At 38.0% G+C, this 26,272-nt stretch overlaps 1 protein-coding gene across 2 annotated transcripts in view; it reads right to left on the bottom strand.

The window, feature by feature from the left end:
- DNAH7 (dynein axonemal heavy chain 7) overlaps positions 1 to 26,272 on the bottom strand; it is a 267,164-nt gene that overhangs the window by 143,133 nt on the left and 97,759 nt on the right. For both annotated transcript variants that reach the window (XM_049615226.1, XM_049615227.1), the window contains 8 exons: positions 24,289 to 24,398; positions 20,236 to 20,404; positions 17,726 to 17,828; positions 17,481 to 17,608; positions 11,805 to 12,017; positions 9,815 to 9,913; positions 4,385 to 4,633; positions 1,673 to 1,822 (listed from right to left, as the gene is read on the bottom strand). In XM_049615226.1, the coding sequence (XP_049471183.1) occupies positions 1,673 to 1,822; positions 4,385 to 4,633; positions 9,815 to 9,913; positions 11,805 to 12,017; positions 17,481 to 17,608; positions 17,726 to 17,828; positions 20,236 to 20,404; positions 24,289 to 24,398 (1,221 nt within the window). The remainder of the gene's footprint in view (positions 1 to 1,672; positions 1,823 to 4,384; positions 4,634 to 9,814; positions 9,914 to 11,804; positions 12,018 to 17,480; positions 17,609 to 17,725; positions 17,829 to 20,235; positions 20,405 to 24,288; positions 24,399 to 26,272) is intronic.

Below are 26,272 nucleotides of genomic sequence, written 5' to 3'. Positions count from 1 at the left end.
CACCTTGAGAAGAGCCCAGACCCCGGAAGTCACCTTGAGAAGAGCCCGTACCCCGGAAGTCACCTTGAGAAGAGCCCATACCCCGGAAGTCACCTTGAGAAGGGCCCATACCTTGGAAGTCACCTTGAGAAGAGCCCAGACCCCAAAAGTCACCTTGAGAAGAGCCCATACCCTGGAAGTCACCTTGAGAAGAGCCCATACCCTGGAAGTCACCTTGAGAAGAGCCCGTACCTCAGAAGTCACCTTGAGAGCAACTTTCCCTTGCACTGTTGGCTTCCCATGCCTGCTAATCTTCACTTTGGGTAACACCACCATGTAACAGCAAGATGTTGGGCTCTACGGTCTGAAAGACCTTGCTTTTCATTTGGCTTTACTACTTACCAGCTAGGAGACTTTGGGTCAGCTCCTTAACCTCTCTGAGACTATTTATGGGACAAAGCTCTCTGGAAAATGTAATATGTGCTATGTAACTGGATGTACAATGGGAGAGATCTCATAATTATTTCTGTACAAATAATGTAACTGCATACATTATCTACAGATGCCATGTGTTAATCTGGGCCAGAGTGTATCCACTGTGAAAAGAAAGAAACTGAGAAGTTATACCAATGGTCCCAACGTGTCTGTTTGCCTCACAAATACTTTTATCCTTGAAATTACTAATAAAGCCTGGTACTGGGCAAGATCTCTGTCCCATGAAAGCCAATCCTTATGTCACTCATTGCCCAAGTTCCTTCAGCCATTAAGAGCAGAGTTGAGATATGACATTTTTCTATTATCACACTGATTAAAGAATAATGATTAGTCAGGTCCTTAAGCGAATAAAGAGCACCAAAGTCAAGACGTAAGGTAGTCAGAATAAAGGAAATATTTATTTGAAAAAGATTCAATAAATTAAGTGTCTCTAGCCTAGGCCCTTCTTCTTTAAGACCAGACTTAGCAAGCTCTCTCCCACATGATCACATTCTGTGGACAGCCTGCTAACATGTGGCAACCAAGTTAACTTTTCCTGGTCTGTGGACTCTTTCTTGGAAGAGCGGGCAACCGCTGCTCAGCAGAATAAGCCAGGAGTAGGTAAATGCCCGCTCTCACTCACAGCAGTCAGCACAGCTGGCTCATCCCTCACCTCCTACGCTTTCCAGCAGCCCATTCTCTTCCGAACAAGTAGAGCAAAAGTGTTGGAACTTGAAGACACTGTTTTGTAAAAGTCTGCAATTTCTTCTCTGCGAACTGGAATATACCTAACAATTAGTGGATGTGACAGAGACAGCAGCCTAAAAAGTGGACAATGGAAGAACGTTCCTGAAGGAGCAAAAGGATCACGATATTCAGCTGTTCTCCTTCCTGTGTCGTTTAGCCTGAAAAAAGAGACCCAGAAGTGCTTTTTCCCTGACTTCTTTCTTGTGCCCTCTTCTCTGCATACCCAGGCAAAGGCCCTCACCAGCATCTGGCATCTTTGCCAGCATCTGGCATCGTCTGGCATCTTTGTAGGTGCTGCTGATGCTGGCAGAAACAGTGCCAGACAATCCGGGACCGTGTTGTAAATAAACACCTTGAGCTTGAACTAGAAATATAAGTGTTTGTTTGGAACAACTGAAAAACACATCAGACATCTGTCAGAAAGGACTATCACAGTCTTTCGAAGTGTGCATGCTGAAGTGTCAGTACTTACCGGTGAGGAAGCAAATGCCCTAAAACTGACAGCGAGGATGCCATCGGACCACTCATGAGACACTATGTCAAACTGTCCATACAACTGACCCATGGTGACAGACTTGGGATTTAAAACAGTAATTTGAACCTTGTTCTCTTCCATTAGCCCCTTAAAGGAAAAAAAAAATACATTATCCATTTAGAAGGATACTGTCTCTATTCATAGAAAAGCAGGACTGTATATGTAGAAAATCCTAGACTCTACAAAGAAACTCCCAGAAATAAGGAATGCATTTAACAAAGTTCCAGCATATGAAGTCCATATATAAAGACTGGTTGTATTTACACAGTGCCAATGAACAACTGAAAAAATTAAATTTTTACAAATACTGTTTACCATAGTTTTAAAAACTCATAAAATACTCAGTAATAAATTAGCTATAAATCCAAATACTTACAGAACTGTAAATCTAAAACAACAATGAAACCTGGCAAAATTTTTTGTTAAGGGTCAGGCAGTCAATATTATAGGCTTTCAGGTTACAAACAGCCACTCACATATTCTTCTGTTTCTTTTCTTTCTTTCCAATTTTTTTTTTTTTTAGACAAACGTTAAAAAGTGCTACCACCATTCTAAGCTCATTGGTGTTAGAAAAATAGGCTCGGGGCCAAATTTGGGCTGTAATTGTCGACTTCTGCTACCAAATATTCTCTGAGAGAAAATTAAAAGATCTAACCATGTTCCATTCTCACAGAATGGAAAAGTTAATATTGGCAGATTGTCAGTTTTGACCAGAACCTTGAAGCCCATGTGGGAATTATACAAGAGATGTTAACAGCCCTTGGGGCATAAGCTTTTCATGTTTTTAATTAATAGATGTTATTTTCTTAGAGTAGCTTTAGATTTCCCCTATTATTAAAGCCCAGTTTCCCCTATTATTAAAGCCTTGCATTGGGCTGGTATATTATTATGAATAATGAACTGATATTGATACCTTATTACTAATTAAAGTCCATGGTTTACATTAAGGGTCACTTGTGTGTTATACATTCTATGAGTTCTGCCAAACACACAATGGCACATGTCCATCATTACACTATCGTACAGAATAGTTTCACTGCCCTATAAATCCCCTGTGCTCCGTTAGTCATTTCTTTTTTTATATACACCGCAACATAACATGTGCAACTCTTCCCAACATTGCCTTCTGCCCACCCCCTTGGGGCTTGGGACACAAACCACCAAACTCGAATAAAGACGTGGGAAGATCACTAAGCAGTAAAACAAGCTTTGAGGCTTTGCATACTTCTCTGTGCCCACCAAGGGGCTGACAAGGAAGGCATCGTCCTAAATCCAGAAGTTTGGGAAAGCTCTACCAACTTTGTCAGAGGAAGTTGCTATCACCAAAACAAGGTTTTTGTCTCAAAGGCAACAGGCTAGTGAGACTCCACGAGAAAGATCTAACGATCACATTGGGGCGTCTGGGTGGCTCAGTCGGTTCGGTGTCCAACTTCTGCACAGGTCATGAACTTGCGGTCGTTAGTTCGAGCCCCACGTCAGTGTCTGTGCTGACAGCTCAGAGCCTGGAGCCTGCTTCAGACTCGTGTCTCCCTCTCTCTGCCCCTCCCCTGCTCACACGCTTTCACTCAAAAATATGAACATTAAAAAAAATATATATATATAATGATCACAAATCCCATTTGGCTATAAACGTTGAAATGAATGAAACAAAACTCTTCAAAATACAAGAAGTAGATGGAAATTAAATTTTATTAGGTGGAAAATTAAAAGCAGCCTCATTCCTTTCAAAGGAGCATTTCAAAGTAGACCAAACCATGATGTGTAAGATAGGAATTCACTGCATTTATGTACATATGTAAGTATTATATAACACACAGCACACATTCACTTTAATACCACTAACAGCTAATCACAGAAGTTTGCATTACAAAACTAACCATCCAGGAAATAAAAAATACTCTCTTAAAAGTATAAAAAGAGGGGTGCCTGGGTGGCTCAGTCAGTTGAATGTCTGACTCTTAATTTCAGCTCAGGTCGTGATCCCAGGGTCGTGAGATGGACCCCCACATCAGGCTCTGCACTGACGGCATGGAGCCTGCTTGGGATTCTCTCTCTTCCCCTTTTCCCATCTCTCTCTCTCTCTCTCTCCCCTCTGCCCCTCCCCCACATGCATGCTTTCTTTCTCTAAAATTTTTTTTTAAGTATAAAAAGAAAACTTTTAGGATTTTCAGACTTTTTTTTTTTTACAAGAAACGTGTTACCTTCATAAATAAAAAAATTTTGAAAAGAAATAAAAGGTTGACAGCCAAATCTATGGTATATTCTTTATATGCTAAACTTAATAGCTTCATATTATTTTTCTAGTAGTATTTTCCCTTTGACTCATTTTTTCCACGATTTTAAGTGGCTACATTAAAGTATCTTTTTTTTTTTTAATGTTTATTTATTTTGAGAGAGAGAGCACACAAGCAGGAGAGGAGAAGAGAGAGAGAGAATCCCAAGCAGGCTCCCTGCTGCCAGTGCAGAGGCGATGTGGGGCTCAATCCCACAAACCGTGAGATCATGACCTGAGCAGAAATCAAGAGTTGGATACCCAGCTGACTGGGCCACCCCGAAGCCCCTCCACTAAGATATCATTTTAAATGACCATACATTCTATCTTCCTCAAAGCTGATCATAAATAAATTAACGCATTAATACCACACCTACCTTTTCACAGATGTCATTTAGTGCTCCTGCTAAGATGCGATATGCACTGGTTTTCCCTCCAAATGGTTCTCCAACAATCATGAAACCATGACGCACAATCATCATCTCATATATTTGAAGTATCTTCTCAGAAAAGAATCTGGTCATTTGCAAATTCATGGACTCACAGTTATCTTTGATAGCTGTTAGCAAATCGTTGTAATCTGGTTTTGGTAATTTCACACCAGGAAACAAATCTGAGGTGATTCCCTGATGACAAATGATTTGGGGATTTATATTATACATTCAATACCCTGTCTCTCTCCACACACATATATGTACACATGATGAAATTCCTCCCATCCTCATATTTAATACTGATGGAAATAGAGCCATTAAATAGTTCAACAGTATTTTTAACAGCTTTTTAGAGGTATCAAGACTAACATACAATGAACAATGTTTAAAGTGTTACAATTCGATAGGTGGAACCATCAACTCAATCAAGACAATCAGCCTATCTATCACTCCCCAAAGTCACCTTGTGACCTTTTGTAATCCTCTTTACCTTCTCTCCTTGTCACCTCCCACCTCCGTCACCAAGTTACCACTAATTTCCTTTCTGTTATTTTTTTTTTTATTTGTATTGCCTAGAATTTAATACAGATGAAGGTACACATTATGGATGCTGTTTTTTCTGATTTTTATTCAGCATAAAGATTTGGAGATTTGTGCATGTGACAGCATCTGTTAATAGCTCACTGCATAGAAGTATTACATTGCATTGAAGTATAATGGTTTCTAAATCCATACCCCTGTTGATGGACACTTTCATTGTTTCCAGTTTAGGGCTATTAAAAACAGAACTTCTATGAACATTTACATGCAAGTCTTTTTTTTTTTTTTTTTAATTTTTTTCTAACGTTTATTTCTTTTTGAGACAGAGAGAGACAGAGGATGAACGGGGGAGGGTCAGAGAGAGAGGGAGACACATAATCTGAAACAGGCTCCAGGCTCTGAGCGGTCAGCACAGAGCCTGACGCGGGGCTCGAACTCCCGGACCCAGAGATCGTGACCTGAGCCGAAGTCGGACGCTTAACTGACTGAGCCACCCAGGCGCCCCTATATGCAAGTCTTTGTATGGACAAATGCCTTCACTTCTCTTGGGTGAATACTGAGTAGTGGAATACTTGGGTAATGTGGTTATGATTTTAATATTTTAAGAAAGTGTCAGCTTTCCAAGGTGGTTGTATTATTTAAATTTACCCAAATACTTTTAGTATTTGGTATAGTGTGTCTTTTCAACTTTTTTTAGTGTTTATGTATTTATTTTTCAGAGAGAGCGAGAGCCCGAGGAAGCGTGTGCATGAGAGTGGGGGAGGGGCAGAGAGAGAGGAGACTGAATCCTAAGCGGGCTCGCCCTGGCAGGCAGCTCAGAGCACCATGTGGGGCTCACCAACTGTGAGATCACGACCTGAGCTGTAACCAAGAGTCAGATGCTTAACCCTCAGAGTCACCCAAGACACCCTGGTATGGCCAGTCTTTTTAATTTTAGCCCCACTCATAGATGTGTCGCAGTATCTTACTGTGGCTTCAGTTTGCACTTCCTGACGACTATCATTTTTTGTCTGTGCTTATTTCCTTTATGTGGATGTTCTTTAGTGACGTACCTGTTCAAATCTTCTATTTTTAATTGGTTTCTTTTCCTTTTTTTTTTTTTTTTAAACATCTAATCACTTTTGAAAGACAGAGACAGAGACAGACAGCATGGGAAAGCAGAAAAGCAGAGAGAAAACAGAGAGAGAGGGAGACACAGAATGTGAAGCAGGCTCCAGGCTCTGTGCTGTCAGCACAGAGCCCGATGTGGGGCTCGAACCCACACGCTGTGAGATCATGACCTGAACCAAAGTCAGACACTTAACCAACTGAGCCACCCAAGCACCCCTAATAGGTTTATCTTCTTAATGGCAAGTTTTAACCATTCTTTAAATATTCTGCATACAATTCCTTCATCATATATCTAATTGGCAAATATTTTTTCCTAGACTGCAACTTGTCTTTCGTTCTTTTATCAGTGTCTTTCAAAAAGCGAACTTTCAAAATTTTGATGTGTATATGTTATCAATTTATTGTTTTATGCACTGTGCTTTTGGTGCTGTGTTTAAGAAATTTTTGCCTACCCCAGAGTCACAAAATATTTCTCCTGTTTTCTTTTAGAAATTTTACAGTTTTACGATACTTTTAAGTTAAAATGTTAGATGAATATTATCTGATTTCAAGGCTGATTATGCAGTGTCATATTACTATAATGATAGACAAATATATCAGTGGAACAGATCAGGGAGTCCACAAAGAGACCCACATACATTTGAACATCTCATTCTGAACAAAGACAATTTGATGGAGAAAAGATAAAGATAGGATGCCTTTAATCCATATCTCAATATCACATACAAAACTTAGTTCAAAGGTATTTTAATCATTGTGGTGGTTAGTATTGTAATCAGCTTAGTCTCTCTCAAAAATTCATGCCCATGCAAAAACCACAAAATGTAACCTCATTTGGAAATGGGATCTTTGCAGATATAATTAGGTAAATTAAGATGAGGTTATACTGGGCCCTAAATCCAATAACTGGTATCTTTGTAGCAGAAAGGAGACGGAGATTCAAATACAAATACACCCAGGGGAGGCCATGTAAAGGTGGAGGCCGAGATTGGAGCGATGCCAACCCACTCCAAGGAACATCGAGGGTTGCCAATAGCCACCAGAAGCTAAGAAGAGGCAAAGGAGTCTTTTCTAGAGGTTTGATTTCAGACTTCTATCCTCTAGACATTTGAGAGAATACATTTGTGTTGTCTTAACAGTTTGGGGTACTTTGTTATGGCAGCTTTGGGAACCTGATACGATCATATACTGTATGATTGGAAAGAATTATGATTCCATATTTAGTATATAGGAATATATGAATATATAAAGTTGATTGCAAGATCTAAGAAGCATACCTTTATAAACTGCTAAAGCTGTAAGTATTATAGCAACCTATGTGAGAAAAAGAACTATTTTCTTTACTGTGAAAGTAAAAGTGAAAATTCAGAAGTGCTTCATGTTTGAACTACACTTTAGAATTTATGAACTATGAACTTAATTGCCCCTATATTTAATCCTTCAAACGCTGTTATAGAGAAACTGATCTTAGTTTATCAAAGCAGTATGTTTCCTTGGGATAAAGGGGAGAAAAAAGCATCGTAGCACAGTGGTCAAGAGCACTCCACAGCCTGACTGCATGGTTGAAAATCCCGCTCACTCATGTACTAGCCATAAATAAAAGTTAATTATCTTTGCCTCAGTTAAATGATCTGTAAAACAGGGATAATGACAGCACCTGCCCTACCTACTGGGTCATTGTGAGCATTAAGTTACTATTAGCAAAGCCCTTGTGTCTGATCCACGGTAAGTCCACAGTGTTTGATAAATAAATAAACAATCTTCTCAGATTGTTCAAATTGCTTATGGTTGACCTTGAAACCCCAGAACATATTTGGTATCCAGTGGTTCTCAACCAAGACCAGTTGTCCTCACTCTCCTTTCAGGATGTGAGTTGGAACTATGTGGAGTTGTGCTGGTCGTCACAACAAAAAAGGTCTCTAAAAACTGGGGTGAGGGTGGGGGGCAAGGATGCCAAACATCCTACAGTGCACGGGATAGTCTCGCAACAAGGAATTGTCATTGTCCGAATTTAAAGTGACAGTTATGCGGGATGCCTGGGTGGCTCAGTCGGTTGACTGTCCGACTTTGGCTCAGATCATGATCTCGCAGTTGACGAGTTCGAACCCTGCATGGGGCTCTGTGCCGACAGCTCAGAGCCCGGAGCCTGCTTCGGATTCTGTGTCTCCCTCTCTCTCTGCCCCTCCCCTGCTCATGCTCTGTGTCTGTCTCAAAAATAAATAAACATTAGAAAAAAAAAAGTGACAGTTATGCTCCATTTTTGAGATATTGCTCAATAATGTTCACGGAGTGAATACACAACTGCTTGAGAATACATCTGGTGAGGCAGATTTCCACGTTATAAAATGCAGTGTTTCGAGGCACCTGGGTGGTCCGTTGGTTAAGTGTCTGACTTTGGGCCAGGTCATGATCTCACGGTTTGTGGTTTCAAGCCCCACATAGGGCTCCATGCTGTCAGTGCAGAGCCCACTTCTTCAGATCCTCCCTCCCCTTCTCGCTCTGCCCCTCCCCCTCGCGCGCATGTGCATGCATGCGCCCTGTCTTTCAAAAATAAACATTAAAACAATTATAAAAATATGTAGTTTTTACTCTTGGAAAATTTATTCAGTATACTAGTGCCAAAGACACTGAGGGAAAACATGAGGAAGAAAATTTGAAACTATTCCTTATATATTTGCACTGCCAGCTCTAAGTGCTATGAAAAGATCCTTTCAACTTGGTGAAACATGGTCCCTAGGGAAAGCTGAAGACACTGGGCCACACTACAGAGACAGTGGCCTTCTCCCCCCTCCCTGTCATACCCCTGCCGTCTTTACACACTGGAAGATAACTGCTTGAACTTCAAGGCAGCGCAAATTAGTGCACCATCTAACATCTGTTGGGAGACAGGCCCCTGATTCCTTCTATCTGAGACAGGGAAAAGGAAAAGAATGACATCAAATGAAACGTGAAAACCTTAACCATTATTCTAATACTTCTTCTCGATTAGTAATAGTCTAATCTTAAAAATATAACAAGCTTCTTAAACTTAGTTCTTTCTTTAAATTATCCTGAAAAATCAATTTCATAAAAGCCATTATACTCTTTTAAAGAAATTAAGCTTCTTTAAAAATGTCTTCAATTATTAAGTTTTTTAAGTTTTTTTGTTTATTTTGGAAAAGACAGAGACACAGCAAGCAGAGAAGGAGCAAAGAGAGAGGGGGAGGCAGAGAGAATACCAAATGGGCTCGACACTGTCAGCACAGAGCCCGACGGGGGGGCCTCAAACTCATCAAACTGTGAGATCATGACCTGAGCCGAAACCAAAAGTCAGACACTTAACCGATAGAGCCACCCAGGCGCCCATCTTCAATTATTAATTTAACAAACATTGACCACATACCTTTTCTGTGCAAAGGATTCAGTGGTGTGTTAGACCAATTATTCTCCTTCATGGAGCCTACATTCTAATGTAATTTATAAGCAAACATACTTTGCAACTTTTGTGGGTTTATTACATTATGCAGTTAAAAAGTACTATTTAAAAATCCCAACTTGTTGAAAGTCATATAAAGTAACAGAGCTAGTTAAACACACTTCAAGTACAACATGGGATGATCTATGTTTTTCTGTGCTGTGTCATTATTATCTATAGACGTTTCTCCTAGGAAATTGCAAAGTTGGACACTTGATAAATACACAATTTTAAAAATTCTGATATAGCAAAATAATAAATGTTCTTACCTCAAAGAGTGGTAAATCGTGGGACAAAAATTTTGGCAGATTTACATCAATAATAGATCTAAGCAGCAAAATTTCTTCATTTTCATTTGGATATTTCAGCTAAAAGAAAATATACTCAAGGTGATCTCTCCATCTTCTAAATGTAACCTCTACATTTTCACACACACATACACACACAGACCCTAAAGACAATTTAAATCCATGTAAAATTGTTCTCACTTATTTTCATTTCATTGGATTGTTATTAATTTTAGAGTCTGAAAAAAATTCCAAAACACCTGTGATAGACCCAAAGTTTACTAAAAGCCTGGTTGAACTCCAAACCTGTTGCTCATGCCCATAATAAGGTTAGCATCGTTCACAAACATGGAAACTGAGAATTATTTCTCCCAACTTCCAACACTTTCTTCAACATCTCACTCCAAAGTTTCTCCTACCATCAAGGATTTAATTTTCCAGAACACTCTTCCTTTCCTCTAGAACCTTTATGCCTAATAAATTCCACGTCCCAACTGAACTGGCTTTGTAACCTTACAGTCAGTGATGCCCAGCTGTCAAGCTCAGAGCACCCAGTGCCAAAGCTAATTCTGCGCATATGGACTTTGTCTTCAGATCAATGTAACCACACATAAATTGTGAAGTGTCAAAAGTCTATTGTGTGATTTGAGAAGCTATTATTTTAAAGCAAATGTTTAAATTGTTTCTTGACATAATAAAAACAAACTTCAAAATATTCAAGCCAACACTTTCAACCACTCTAAATTAGCTTTTGACAAAGAATGATAGGATTCATTTGCAGGATTCATTTGCAGCATAACTTAATAGCTCAATTCCACAGTCAAGATGTCAGTGATAACATACACTAGGACAATGCATTATCTTTTCCATTATCCGACCACAGAATAATTCTGACATGCCAGGTTAATATAAATTGTTGCTTCTAGTTGCGTTTGCTTATTGCAAAAAGACAACGACTTGAAGTTATGCTAGGCTAATGTGAAATAGAATATCACCACCATATATCAGAATTCTCAGTAACATTATTACAGAAGATAAAAATGCATGCCATTGTTCTTAATCATGTAGAATATATTTTAAAATCTTTATCTTCTACAACACATGAACATGAACATTTTATAAACTCCAAGGTCACATTTTGCATTTTGCTATTAAGTATAGCCTACCTTGCTTTGTTTCATAAAGAAATAATGCACATTAATAGTTCATGGCTCCACAAAATACTTTCAATGAAAGGTTACACAAGCCTTAAAATATTTGTATTTCTCCATCTATATAGTTATGATTCATACCATTTTAAAATTCAAATGTTATGCTGCAAATCTATAACTGCTGGTCTACAATAGATTGTAATTATGGAATTACATTAATTGATAATGTTCAGCCACATTTGTATATATTTATTAATTATACATTATTTCTTTTAAGGCTATATATGTTCATATAGACTGAAAGCCTTCAAAATATTCTCAGCAACAAGGAATTTTATTCCTTGGTAGTACTTAACTTCATACATTCAAAATTATGGAGGGGCACCTGGGTGGCTCAGTTGGTGAAGGGTCCGACTTCAGCTCAGGTCATGATCTCACAGTTCGTGGGTTCGAGCCCCACGTTGGGCTCTGTGCTGACAGTTCAGAACCTGGAGCCTGCTTTGGCTTCTGTGTCTCCCCCTCTCTCTGCCCCTCCCCAGCTGGCACTCTGTCTCTCCCTCTCTCTCAAAAATAAATAAACATTAAATTTTTTTTTTAAAAATTATGGAACTGAACTCAAATCAAATCACTAGGAATTACATTTAAGTTTTTACAAACCCTAAAAATTTCCTTTTTCACATGTGCAGACGATCAACTATTTTTTAGTACAACTGAATTTTTTTCAGTTGGTGAAACCAGCCAGTATTGGAACTCTGTAAAGACAGATGGCCCTGAAATTTACCAACAAAATTTATGAGTAAGAAATAACTTGACTCCTCTACCTTTAGATTCCCAGCGGCCGTAAGCACAGACTTCACAGCTCTCATGCCATAGTCATAGTGATGTTGTGAGGACAACTGCTCTGAACACAAGCGGTAGGTGGCCACGATTTTCACTGACAGTGGACGAGCTGTGACGAACCCACAGGAGTACAGGACTATTTCAGCAATCATGGCATAATCAGGCACCATCATTGCTACTGTCCGAAAGAGAGCCTGTAGGAGTGCAGAATAGGTGTTTTTTAAAGAAGACCATCATAAAGATAACTTACTGGGCATTTCCTTATGACTTTATAGCTCTTCCTCAATAATATTAAATTACAGTGTCCAGATCATATAGATAAGAACACTTAATTTTAAAAATGGGTTTCTAGTGGTGCCTGGGTAGCTCAGTTGGTTAAGAGTCTAACTCCTGATTTTGAATCAGGTCATGATCTCACGGGCTGGTATGATCAAGCCCCAGGTAGGGCTCTGTGCTGATAGTGCGGAGCTGGCTTGGGATTCTCTCTCTCCCTCTCTGTCTGCCCCGCCACTGCTCACATTCTCTCTCTCTCCCTCTCTCAAATCAATAAACACTTTTAAAAAATAAAATAAAAATGGGTTTCTTGTCATTGTTATAATACATATCATTAACTTCTGTATAAGTATTTTTCCTTAAATCATGATTTAAGAACACTTATGAATTCTTACGGTACTTAGATTGATTCTTCTTGGCAAGTGACAGATTATAGGGAAAAAGTATCCAATTCTGCTGGGATGTCCAAAAGCTGGGCTTTTCTTCTGGGCTGGTGAAAAAGTGCCTGGTTTGGGGAGACCTGGGCTATAAGTGAGGTTCTCTAGGAATCTAATGAATTATATGCAGTGGGCTAATCAGATTACTCCTAATAACAAGGCTATGTTAGATAAATAAGGTATTTTGAGATATTTTTAACTTTTTTGTGTCTATAGTAAGCATGTCAGTCTTTCATCAAACATAAAGAAATGAAAACTGGAAGTCACAGATAATTAATACTAGAAATAAATCAGTTTTCCAAATTGTAAAGATATTTTTATTGATTGATTTTTGAGAGATAAAGAGATAAAGAAAGAGAGAGAGAGAGAGAGAGAGAGAGAGAGAGAGAGAGAGAGAATCCCAAGCAGCCTCCACACTGATGTGGGGCTTGATCTCACAACTGTGAGATCATGACCTGAGCCAACAGCAAGAATCGTACTCTTAACCAACTGAGCCACCTAGGTGCTCCAAGATATTTTTTTCTCATGATATTTTAACTGTTGTGGGATAGATAAATGTTACATGATGCTAACTAAAGAGAAAGCTCAACAGATTTTAAAAGAATAAATAAGAAAATTTAACTTCACAGGGCACCTGGGTGGCTCAGTCAGTTAAGCATCTGACCTTGGCTTAGGTCATGATCTCATAGCTCGTGGGTTTGAGTCCTGCATCGGGTTCTGGGCAGACAGCTCAGAGCCTGGAGCCTGCTTTGGATTCTGAGTCTCCCTCCCTCTCTGCCCCTACCCTGCTCATGCTCTGTCTCTCTCTCTCCCTCAAAAATAAAGATTAAAAAGAAATAAAAAAATAAAAGAAAATTTAACTTTAGAATGTTATTACGTGTCAAGTCCTACTTCAATACCTCGTACATTTAGACAGGAACCTTTGTGTACTAAAGAGAAAAAAATAATATTCTAGAAAAGTGGCATTTTTTTTAAGTAGGCTCCATGCCCAGTGTGGGTCTTGAACTCACACCCTGAGACTGAGAGTTGCATGCTGTACTGATTGAGCCAGCCAGGTGCCCCTAGAAAAATGGCAATTTTTATTCAGATAGTTGGTAAGTATCTTCCAGGAATTCATTGAATTACCTGAAACACAGGCAGATAGAAAATTAGACATCTCGCTTAAGTTATCCTATAGACTGTTCCAGGTTGAGAATAAAAGATTTGCATCAAACAAGATCCTTCCAATGTGTTAATTACTAGCTAGAAACCTTAGTACACCTATTTTATCAGTAAGGTTACCATTAAAGAAAGAATAAAATGTTAAAAATACATAGCTTGAGCAAATAACTTGGAACAGAGAAGCTCAAACAAGTGCTCTAAAGCACTACATATTTGAGAAACAAAGAATGCAAGAGAATTACTATATACATAGTACCTCTTCAAATTTTTTTAATGTTTATTTCTTTTTTTTTTTTAATTTTTTTTTTAACGTTTTTCTAATTTTTTTATTTTTGAGACAGAGAGAGACAGAGCATGAACAGGGGAGGGGCAGAGAGAGAGGGAGACACAGAATCTGAAACAGGCTCCAGGCTCTGAGCTATCAGCACAGAGCCCGACGCGGGGCTCGAACTCACGGACCACGAGATCATGACCTGAGCCGAAGTCGGATGCTTAACCGACCGAGCCACCCAGGCGCCCCTGTTTATTTCTTTTTGAGAGAGAGACAGGGCATGAGTGGGGGAGGGACATAGAGAGGGAGACACAGAATCTGAAGTAGGCTCCAGGCTCTGAGCCATCAGCACAGAGCCCGATGCAGGGCTTGAGCCCACAAACTGTGAGATCATGACCTGAGCCGAAATCGGACACTTAACTGACTAAGACACCCACGTGCCATAGATAGTACCTCTTTAAAAGGGTAGTTTCTCAACCGCTTTTTTTTTTTTTCTCAAGAATGAATGAATCAATGAATCAATGAACAAATCAGTCAGTGGGTCCATGGCTAGATTAGGGTGGTGTGGTCTTTCCACAATAGTATAAACTGCTACTAGTTTAAGGTGAACATTCAGGTCTGTGTGTTGTAGGCTTCCCTCTGACAACCTCAGGTATTTCACAAATTCCTATTCACATTCTTTCAGCCCTACTAGCAATATGGCCGTGGAACACTATGCAACAGACAGATCAGTAGCCAAGAGAACAAAAAACAGAGTGTGGTAAAGAAGTTTTGAGGGGTTATCATGATGTTCCATCCAATAGGAATCCTTCACCAAAGACTTAACTTTGCTTTTTATATATCACAGAGGAAAGCATCCTGCTCAAAATATTTTTAGGACTAAACTGTTATGGGGGTGGATATTCTAATTCAATGGTTCTCAAACAGTGTGTGAGAAATACTGATATGATATGGTTTGATTTGAAATGTGTCAGAAATAATTTGTTAGTAACAGCAATAAGTTTAAAGGCAATTTAGTGCTCTTAAAAATTTTTAAGTTAGATTCTGGCTTACCCAATGACATACTTTCTTGAATGTAAGAGTATAGTTCCAAGTATCATACCCAGGCTTGAATAAATTCTGATACATATAGTCAACACGACCATTATCTTTCTGGAAAGCTATGTATCAGGTTATTGGCTTTGTGATACTAGAAGATCTGGAATATGCCTGTTTTACCATGGCTTCTAGCATTCGACTATTCTGAAATGTCATGTTGAGTGGATTAGAATAGTTTTAATATTAACTATAGCTTCTCTAACGTAGAAATGTGCTTAAGGAATCGACCTACTATGCAGATCTTATCTAGGGGTACAGGATGTCAAAAGGGGACTCTTTCTGCATGATGCACATAGGCGTAGGGAGATGGCAGCACAGGGGGAGCTGGGTCCTAATTCCAAGGTTCTTGTAGATCAGGCCAAGAACTTTGAACTGTTTTTCTGCAGGCAAAACAAAAACAAAAAGCCCAGTAGCTTAACTCTGGAAGTTATAGGATCAGATTTCTTCTGATGACACTGGTAGACTTTTAACGGGGAATTCGTTAGAGTGAATTTTAGTGAGGAAGAGATTGGTGACAAGTGGGTTGCTGCACTAAGACACACAAGAGGAGACTGAAGAGGGACAGAAACAAGGTGTGGTGATGAGACTAAGCGGGAGCAGCAAGAACTATAAGGCTTTTGTAAAATAGGATTCCCATTATTGGGGACCAGCTGAACCACTGGGTGAAGAAGAGGGAAGCTTCAAGGATGACTTTGAAGACATTCTCCAGGCCTCTGGGCCTCAGTAAGCCTTTTGTTTTTGTTTCAAGGAAGACAGATTTCTTTCTTTTCAGACTAAGGCATTTTCTTCAAAATTGTTAGGTGTTTCCATGTATACTTGCAAACAGACGTCCTGTAGCACTTCTAACTAAGGAGACTGCACAGTGGGAAGAACAACAAAGCTACCAGAATTTAAGAGCAACTTTTGGTCTAAAGTAGAAGGAAAATAATACATCACCCACAGAACCACAGGTGGATAATTTTGACACCATTTCAACACGCACAGCACATGAAACCATGAGACAACCTGCATTACAGGTTACAAGGGCATTGACACACTCAGCTAATAACCGTCCCAGCTTTTTATGATGAGCTATTCACACATTTCTGCCTTTACAAATACTGTGTAATCACGTTGATCCTACTTAAGAAAAACAGCAAATAAAAGCACTGCTACAAAAAGAGCTTTCCAAATGTAAACCACAATGAAAAGTTGCAAAATGCTTCTTAGATAAAAGAAGATTTACCAGTTTTTATTTTTTAATCATACCATCCTTCACTAAGGCAAAGTACTAAAACATCTAACATATAAAAGTGCTTGGAATACAAATACCAAATACTGGGTAGCAATTGGTTGAATCAAGTCTTTTCGGTGGAAGAGAAAAATTCCTCACCTAGTCTAAGAAGTCCATCTAAATATGTGAATAGTGGAAGGAATGTAGGAGCAAGCTCCAGGGGACTCGGTTTTAGATCCACAATTACCATTGCATTATCCTTCAACATTGTTCTTTATGCACTAGCCACAGATGCAGTTTATCAGAAAAGGATATAAAATGCCTAAGATATGGGGAAATGCCATATTTCTCTCACAATCAACTTTTTGTTTTTTAAGTGAAGATTCTAGATTGAATTAGCAAAGCGTTTTGCTCATTTTACCAAGAAAAAAAAAATAGTGTTGGGTATAAATGAGAACTGAGAGTTGATGTGAGCTGTGAATTATTTCAGCCTCTGTTGGAAGGCAATTCAGCAACACAGCACTTGGTCCTATGGCCATACTTAAGGAAATATTTTAAAATAGAGAAAAGCCTTAAGTAAAAATTGCCCTTGCATTATTATTTATAACAAAGGAAAACTAAAAGCAACCTAAATAACAGTAAGGCACAATGCAGTAAATTTATTTGCTGTTTTGAATTACGTTTATACAGACAGGAAAATGCTCATGCTATAATGTTAACCTGGAAAAAAAACTGAGCATACACAATTGCCTGATTCCACCATTTAAAATGAGCATTTTAAAAGGCATTTAAAATTGTGGGATATAATATAGTAAAGAATAGGATGGGTATCTTTTTCAGCATTTCCTATATTTTCTAATTTTCTGTAATTAGCATTATTTTTTTTAGTAGGCTCCATGCCCAACGTGGGGCTTGAACTCACAACCCTGAGATCAAGAGTTGAATGCTCTACTGACTGAGCCACAGCCAGGAGCCCCAATTATCATTATGTTTTAAACACAAATTTGGAAACTGCACTGGGTTTGCATATTTATTTTCTAAGGGCACTCAAAGCTTTACAAATTATTTTCTAAAAGAGTGTTCTATAACATCCAAAAGCAAATGTTTTGCATAAAATTCAAAGATGACATGTTCTTTCTTTTTTTACATATTAACTTTATAAACTACAGAAAGGAAATAGATGATATAATTGCCCCTTCTGTACCTTCAGATTATCTGGCAGTTCTGATCGCCCTGCATATCCAGGGTTCATTGTTATAAAGACAGCACACGTGGGGTCGAGTTTTAACTCGGTTCCTTCAAACACCAGTATATCAGTACCTGCATTAATACCTGTGGGTCATCAAGAATGAAATGCATTAGCAATTCCACATATAAATACGATTTGTGCCATGCACTGCCTCTCATATTTCTGTTTTCACATAATGCAGAGACAAACTAGTCCATTACCTCTTTGGATAGTAAGAATTTGTTGAGCAACCACAGACAGTACTTCCAAATCAATTCTGTTAAACTCATCAAAGCAAGCCCAGGCGCCACAAGATAACAGTCCCTGGGAGAAAAGAGTAATGAAATTTTTCAATTATATCTGATTGAATGTTGCATTGAAATGTTGCATTTTCACCTGATGTTTTCAAGGATTTAATATCCTAGCAAGGAAATTCCTTATTCACCTTTATCTTTAAAGACAGCATATTATTTTTTATTAGAAATTCATTATTCTCCATGAATAAGGAGTTTGATCAGTTGGAAAATTGTCCAATTGGTCTATTGCTTTTTATTTTCTGTATATCTTTTGGCATTTAGATGTATACCTGAAATCTCAAAGCCTTTCTTACTTTTTTTTTATACAAGTTGATTTTGCTTGCTTTTTCTACATGCAATTTTTTATTTTCTAGATTTTATTTTCTCATTTTCTAGATTGCAATAATTCTCTAAATAAGATGACTTCTTTGCTAATGAGACTACTTTGTGGTCTAAGGACCTTAACAGTCAACTAACAGTCTCAGGCCCTAGTTTGCACTTCTAACTCAAAACTACCTCACAAATATGTGTCCTTTGGTCATTAAAGGAAACTGGAAAACCAAGCTTGAGTAGCTCAGTCCAAATTCAAATTTACTTAAAAAAAATCAATTTGACATTTATTGAATGCATTTCCTGTAGATTGTATGTGTATGTATATGTGTTTCATTAAGTACCTGGTAGATGCCAGGCATGATGCATGTCTTTTATGTAAAGAAACTAAGACTATATCATACAAGATATTAAGTAATTAATAAAAGGCCACACAGCTAATAGTGCCTGACCTTGGATTTATACACAGTTCCACTACTGAATCACACTGGATTAAACGTGAACTCCATGAATTTCGAAGATTAGTACATTTTCATTAGAGAAGGCTATGACTTTGATCTCTGCATATCATAAAAGAATTAGAAATCACAGAGAACAAAAAATGCTTTTGAAGTTACATATTCAATCAATTATAAGGATTGTGAGATTCTTAATAGTAAGACCCATGTCTGTCTCATTCTGTACCCCCATTATTCAGCATGTTCCTAACACAAAGTATGTAACCAACACATACTTATCAATAAGCAACTTTAATATCAAAAGTATATGAATCTATAGCAAAGAATGAAGAATATCATTATATACATTCAAAAACTGAGTAGTACATACCAGACTTTCCTTTAAACATTTAGGAATATAATAGCTGTTCAAACTACACTACACACAGACTCTTTAAGATTTACTATCTCTTTCATAAATAATCATTACAGTAAGATTGTGTGTCATTACAGAGTATGATTAATGTGATAAGGGATCATTCGAATGTTTTTTTGAGACTTATTATAATTTTGACTTTTAAAATCTTCTTCTAATTGTTTCAGCATCACAAAGGCAGACACTTTTTATATTCCATATCTGTTATAAAATGACTAGGTTGTATTTCAGCCAGAACAGTTTATTGTATAGGGTAGGATTTGTATATTCTTTTTTTGTGAATTTGTGTATGTGCATTTTTAATGTTAACTTTTCTGAAAAAAAATTTGGAAAATAATTACAGAATATTTAAAAGTAAGAATTACAGAATTTTTACAGAAACATACACATAAACAGAGCCCATAATCCCAAATGGATAATTCTGTGGTCAACTGTACCAACTAACATTTTAAGGAATAATAGGCTGTAGCAATAAAATGCTAAAAAGACCAGATATTCATAGGTTTAATTTTTTTTAATGTTTATTTATTTTTGAGAGAGAGAGAGAGAGAGAGAGAATGAGCAGGGGAGGGGCAGAGAGACAGAGACACAGAATCTGAAGCAGGCTCCAGGCTCTGAGCTGTCAACACAGAGCTGGACGTGGGGCTCAAACTCACAAACCTTGAGATCATGACCTGATCCAAAGTCGGATGCTTAACTGATTGAGCCACCCAGGCGCCCCAGATGTCATGGGTTTTTAGACAAGGATGTTATATTTTTAACTTCCCCCTTTTGTAATCTTACAGACTCCTAGGAGTGAGAATCTGACTCAGAATAAGAATAAAAAGTGGATTTTAACTTCACAAAAAAAGATTAACTAGAGAGTATCTATGAAAGTAAATTACTAAATCATGACTTGTTAATAATAAGAGCTATAGGTTAAAGAAGAGATTCCCCACAGTCTTTACGTGATGTATTTGTTCTCACATTTTTAGCTGCCCCAGTATACTGAAGGGACACCACTCATTCCTATTAGTAATATTGACCCATCACAGCAGGGGCTGGGGGCTGAGGGACAGTTCCTTCTCAGGTAAGCTTTTGAAATAACCCTACTCCTCTTGAGAATGAAAATAGTGTTTTAATTTTACTTAAAATACAAATAAGTCCTATACTTGCATTAAATTATCTTTCATTATAAATGAACTTCCTCTCTGAGAAGTCATCGTTTTGTAAAGAAATGAGTCAATTCAAACCTTAAAGAATTTCCCTAAAGCTAGATAATCCAACCCATCAGAGCAGTTGAAAACGACACACTGTTTGGCCACTGCTTTTGCTAAATCTTTGGTAGTTTCGGTCTTTCCTGTGCCAGCTGGCCCTTCAGGTGCTCCTCCAAGGTGCAGGTGAAGAGCTCCAAACAAGGTCCTGAAATAGAAGCAATAAGCAATCTTTGTAGAATAATGTTATTCTTAAATATCTATTATGAACAGAGGAAAAGTTTAAACTGACAGCCAAATTTTCTCCTTCCTCTTAAATAATTTCTTCCTTCCCATGAATCTCGGAAAATCTCTGTGCATTACTTTATCTGTTATCATATTTAATTTGTGAATAGCTGATTATATATGACAAAGTCAGAACAAACACACTTTTGAAATTCAATGCTGACTCCGGTCAATATGGAGAATTCAGCTGAGGCCGTAAACCATCCAATGCCCCTAATTACAAGAATTTGGAAATGCTACATAGAAAAAAATACTAACTTTGGAAATACATAGCCATTTTTGAAAGAACGGAAAGGAAATCACCAAAGAAGAGGAAATGCAATGCTGTCAGTAATTAGGTGCTTAAACTAAGAGGTACATATTGTTTTGGGATCTGCATACAAACACAAGTGTATTTACTACCACACGGAATAGAAAAATTCTTAGAACTGAGCAAGGTGAAGAGCTGAAATAGATTTACCTATATAAACTTAGAAGCCTTGAAAAACTGACTTCTCTCTAAAGAGGAAGTAAAGTTATTTTAGCAGCCTACTCAAAAAAGACAAAGAATCAACTACAGAGGAGTTAGGAAGCTTATACTTCATGTAGCATCCAATCAAAAGCCTACATCATTCATAGGGGTATGGTCCCAATATCCATTATTCATGGGCACGTGAACCCAAACTAAGAAATTAACCTTGAAATTTTGTTCTGGACCAAAGAAAACCCTAGAGCCCTTTTCAGAGGTAAATGTGAAACTGCTCCCCATGGACACCTCCACAGCTGAGGAAATGTAAGACTGCATGGGGAAATGACCCTTACTAAAAAAGGAGCTCACGATTAAAACTAGAGAGAGAGGGATCTAAGAGTCAGACTTGCAGTGGCAGATGGACAAAGGTATGGGAGGATTACTGCATACATGGTACTCTTTGGCATCCTGGTGGTTTATTCAATTAGATTTTAATAAAAAGCAATAGACATAAGAAAATTGTGAGGGGGAAAAAAGCCAATTTCATAAAAGAGACAACTTGAACTCTAGCAATAAAAAATATAGTCATTGAACTTTTTTTTTAATGTTTATATTTGAGAGAGAGAGAGAGAGAGGGAGAGAGAGAAAGCACGAGCATGAACAGGGGAGGAGCAGAGAGAGAGGCAGACACAGAATGTGAAGCAAGGCTCCAGGCTCTGAGCTGTCAGCACAGAACCCAGCCAGCATGGTTCCCGAACTCACCAACTGTGAGATCATGACTTAAGTCCAAGGCATACCCTACTGGGACTTACAGGCGCCCCTAATGACTGAACTTTTTAAAAAGTTAACAGATTAAATAGAGTAACCATGGAAAAAACAGAATTCTGCACTAGAAGGTATGTGAGGAAATCACCCAGGAAGATTCTGAGATAGAATATAAAAAAAAAGTTGAGATACCATAGAAGAAGGAAGAGACTGCAGAGAAGTCGAAATTTAAAAAGCAATGGCTGAGAATTTGCCAGAATTGAAGAAAGATAAGTGAAAAGTCTCAAGTGGGATAAATGAAAACTTACCCACATCTAGTAACATTACAGTGAACATCAACAAAATCTTAAAAACTACAATAGAAAGAATTTACCTACAAAGGAATCATAATTACAGTAACACACTACTAAGTAGTAGCAATGAATGCCAGGAGAATAATAACTTTGGAGAGCTGAGGGGAAATTATGATTCACTTATGGTTCTATACCTAACTAACCTGTCATCTAATAATTGAGTGAAGACCAGATTTTTTTTAGACAAAGATTGATAGAGCTTATTATTTGCAGAACCTCGCTGAAATAATTACCAAAAGATGTCACCTAGTAAGAAGAAAAATTAAACCAGAAAGAAGGCAAAGGAAGAAGCAATAGGAAGTAAAGACAATGATAAAATTTTTGATAAACATATATAAACATTAGCTTTAAAGTATAAAAAAGTCTAAAAATATACAAATAGAGCTCTTTCTGTCTTGGAATGTTTATTAAAAACCCAAGCTGAGAGCAATGTATGCCATCTTATCTTACAGAAAGTAAAATTGGTCACCTAGCACCAGGGCATGTAGAGATTGGCTAGGAAGCTTGTAAATGACGGGTCAAGAGTAAGATTTCTTTGGAAAGAGCTGCCATTATGTTGTCTATTTCCCATTCCTCCGTAGAGAAGAAGAGCAGCACCTACCCCTCTCCCAAGCTACCTGAGGAGCTTTAGAGAACTATTCAAAAAGCTTGACACACTGACCCCTGGAATTTGTAAAATACAGGAACTGGGAATTCAATCACAACTTAAAATATTTAGCACCAAGAGAATGCCTGTAGCTGCTTCTGATGGCAGAATCAGGGAAAACTGTAACAGTGAGAGATGTACTCATATAACTGGCAAAATAAATGTACGTTTATCATCTGACCAGATCCAGATCCCACTGGAAGGGAGGTAGATTTGAGTCACATTGAATGGAACTCTGTGCAGAAGACCCACTTAGAATCAGAAAAGATCCCAAGGTGAATGTCAGTGTGTGGTTGACCTCAGACAGAGGCTGAAGCAAAAGTCACCAGCAGCCAGCCAGAGAAGGCATTTTACACAGGTAACTAGGGGATGGGGGAAGTTCCAGAAAACCCACATAAATATCCCATGGGAGATCTGGCGTATCTAGGCTTGCATCCCCACTGAGGGCACTAAATAGCCAAGAGATAGTTGTCACACAAGACACTTGTCACATGTAAACCCACCTCTCCCTTTCCTTCTCCCCTCCTCCATTAACCTTCAACATTGGAGGAGCCACAGGTGAGCTATTGAGGGACAGATGCTAAGGACAGGGATAAAACTGACAAAAGACTGAACACATTTGCCTCTCCAAATGCAGGCTTTGTGTCTGAGTCAAGCTCAAGCTGGGAGAGAAGGGGAGTTTTAAGTTGGATGAAAGAGGGGCACCTGGGTGGCTCAGTTGCTTGAACGTCCAACTTTGGCTCAGGTCATGATCTCATGGTTCATGAGCTTGAGCCCCACGGTCAGGCTCTATGCTGACAGCTCAGAGCCTGGATCCTGCTTTAGATCCTGTGTCTCCTTCTCTCTCTCTGCACCTCCCCTGCTTGCACTCTGTCTCTCTTTCTCAAAAATAAACAAACATTAAAAAGATTTTTTTAATTGGATGGAAGATGCTAACTTTGATATTATACCTATATGAACTGTTAATATCTGAAAAAAAATAACATTTTTCGTTTTTGACAATAATTTGGAATACAGGAGATGGGAACTTGGATTAAAGTTGTTAAAGCCTTTTTATTATTCAGAAACCTGATAGAAAAAGTATAAACATAAATACCTATGAGCTATCTAATGGAGATACCCAACCAGGCATGTATGTAGCACAAGTTTACAGGAGAGACCTTGGCTGGAGGTATAGATTTGTGGATCTTCAGAATGTAGGCTATTAAAGCCTGAAAGTGAATGAGAACATTTGGGAAACCATGAGTCATGGTACGAAACACTGCATGAAAACAGAAATCTACAAAATTCTGCGTTTCTGGGGAAGCAACAGTTTGCCTTAAATGATCCAAAACAAAGAGAAAGTTTCAAGGAAAGAAGAAACGAATAGTGTAAAAAAAACAGCAGCAAAATCTGGCAATATTTAGCTCCAGAGCTGAGAGGAAAAAGCCAGCAGAAAACGAGAAACTGAAAATCAAGTTGAGAGGAGTATTAAGAGTCTAGGAAAAGATAACATAAAATACATTTGCTGAGTCAAAGATAATTCTTTTAAAGATTTAGTGGTCTAGGGGTGAGTGAAATTTATGTCCAATAGACCCTTAAGTTAGCAAGTTTACCTGTAACATCGATCAGTGAGCGGAGTAATAACCAGTCTAGGGGAATTACCCAGATACTCATATCCATATCGTAAGCCAGCATTGATCATCTTTGTTTCTAAATGATTTTCCTAGGGTAAATCAGAGAAAATGAAGATAACTTAAATAACAAAATTTAAAATAATATGAAATTTCCAACTCTTTAAAACAATTGTCATGTTATAAACAAACTCCCTAAAATTCACTTTTCAAGTCTCTTCAGCAAGTGGTGCTGGGAAAACTGGGCAGCAGCAGGCAGAAAAATGATCCTGGACCACTTTCTTACACCATACACACACAAAAAAACTCCAAAATGGATGAAAGACCTAAACATAAGACAGGAAGCCATCCAAACCCTCGAGGAGAAAGCAGGCAAAAAACTCTTTGATCTTGGCCGCAGCAACTTCTTATTCAACACATCTCCGGAGGCCAGGGAAACAAAAGCAAAAATGAACTATTGGGACCTCATCAAAATAAAAAGCTCTGCACAGCAAAGGAAATAATCAGCAAAACTAAAAGGCAACCGATGGAATGGGAGAAGATATTTATTTACAGATGACATATCAGATAAAGGGTTAGTGTCCAAAATCTATAAAGAACTTATCAAACTCAACACCCAAAAAACAAATAATCCAGTGAAGAAATGGGCAAAAGACATGAACAGACACGTCTTCAAAGAAGACATCCAGATGGCCAACCAACACATGAAAAACTGCTCAACATCACTCATCATCAGGGAAATACAAATCAAAACCAGAATAAGATACCACCTCACACCTGTCAGAATGGCTAACATTAACAACTCAGGCAACAACAGATGTTGACAAGGGTGCAGAGAAAGGATCTCTCTTGCACTGCTGGTAAGAATGCAAACTGGTGCAGCCACTCTGGAAAACAGTATGGAGTTTCCTCAAAAAATTAAGAATAGAACTACCCCACAACCCAGCAATTACGCTACCGGTATTTATCCAAGGGATACAGGTATGCTGTTTCGAAGGGGCACATGCACCCCAATGTTCACAGCAGCACTGTCAACAGTAGCCAAAGTATGGAAAGAGCCCCAACGTCCATCAAAGGATGAATGGATAAAGAAGATGTGGTATATGTATACACAATAGAGTATTACTCGGCAACCAAAAAGAATGAAATCTTGCCATTTGTAACTACATGGATGAACTAGAGGGTATTATGCTAAGCAAAATTAGAGAAAGACGAATATCATATGACTTCACTCATATGAGGAATTTAAAATACAAAACAGATGAACAGAATGGAAGGGAAGCAAAAATAATATAAAACAGGGTGGGGGACAAAACATAAGAGACTCTTAAATATGGAGAACAAACAGAGGGTTACTGGAGAGGTTGTGGGGGTGGGGGTGAGCTAAATGGGTAAGGGGCATTAAGGAATCTACTCCTGAAATCTTTGTTGCACTAAATGCTAACTAACTTGGATAAATTAAAAAAATAAAGTATAAATAAATAAATAAATAAATAAGTAAAATTCACTTTTCAGACATCATTAAATTCAAAGAACTAAATATCTGATTTTCTTAGATAAGTAACGGAAGCCACTGGCTTCCATTTTTTCCGTAGATATCTATGAAAAACATATTTGTTCCTTATTTTTCCTATATATTCTTTTCTTTTTACTTGCCAAGCCTTTTTAAAATTAAGGTATAGTTGACATACAATATTAGTTTCAAGTATAAACATAATTACTCAGTATTTGTGTTTACTGTAAAATAATCACAGTAAGTCCAGTTAAGATCTATCATCATACATAAGTACAATTTTCTTATAAGGAGAGTTTTAAGATTTAGTAATTTTTAAATATGTAGTACAGTACTATTAACTATAGTAAAATACTGTGTATTACAACCCCATGGCTTATTTATAACTAGAAGTTTGCACTTTGTGACTCCTTTCACCCATTTCTCCCCCTTTCCCATCCCCAGCCTCTGGCA

Source organism: Panthera uncia (assembly GCF_023721935.1).
Source record: "Panthera uncia isolate 11264 chromosome C1 unlocalized genomic scaffold, Puncia_PCG_1.0 HiC_scaffold_3, whole genome shotgun sequence".
Lineage (NCBI taxonomy): Eukaryota > Metazoa > Chordata > Mammalia > Carnivora > Felidae > Panthera > Panthera uncia.
This window is presented reverse-complemented; position numbering and strand designations above follow the sequence as displayed.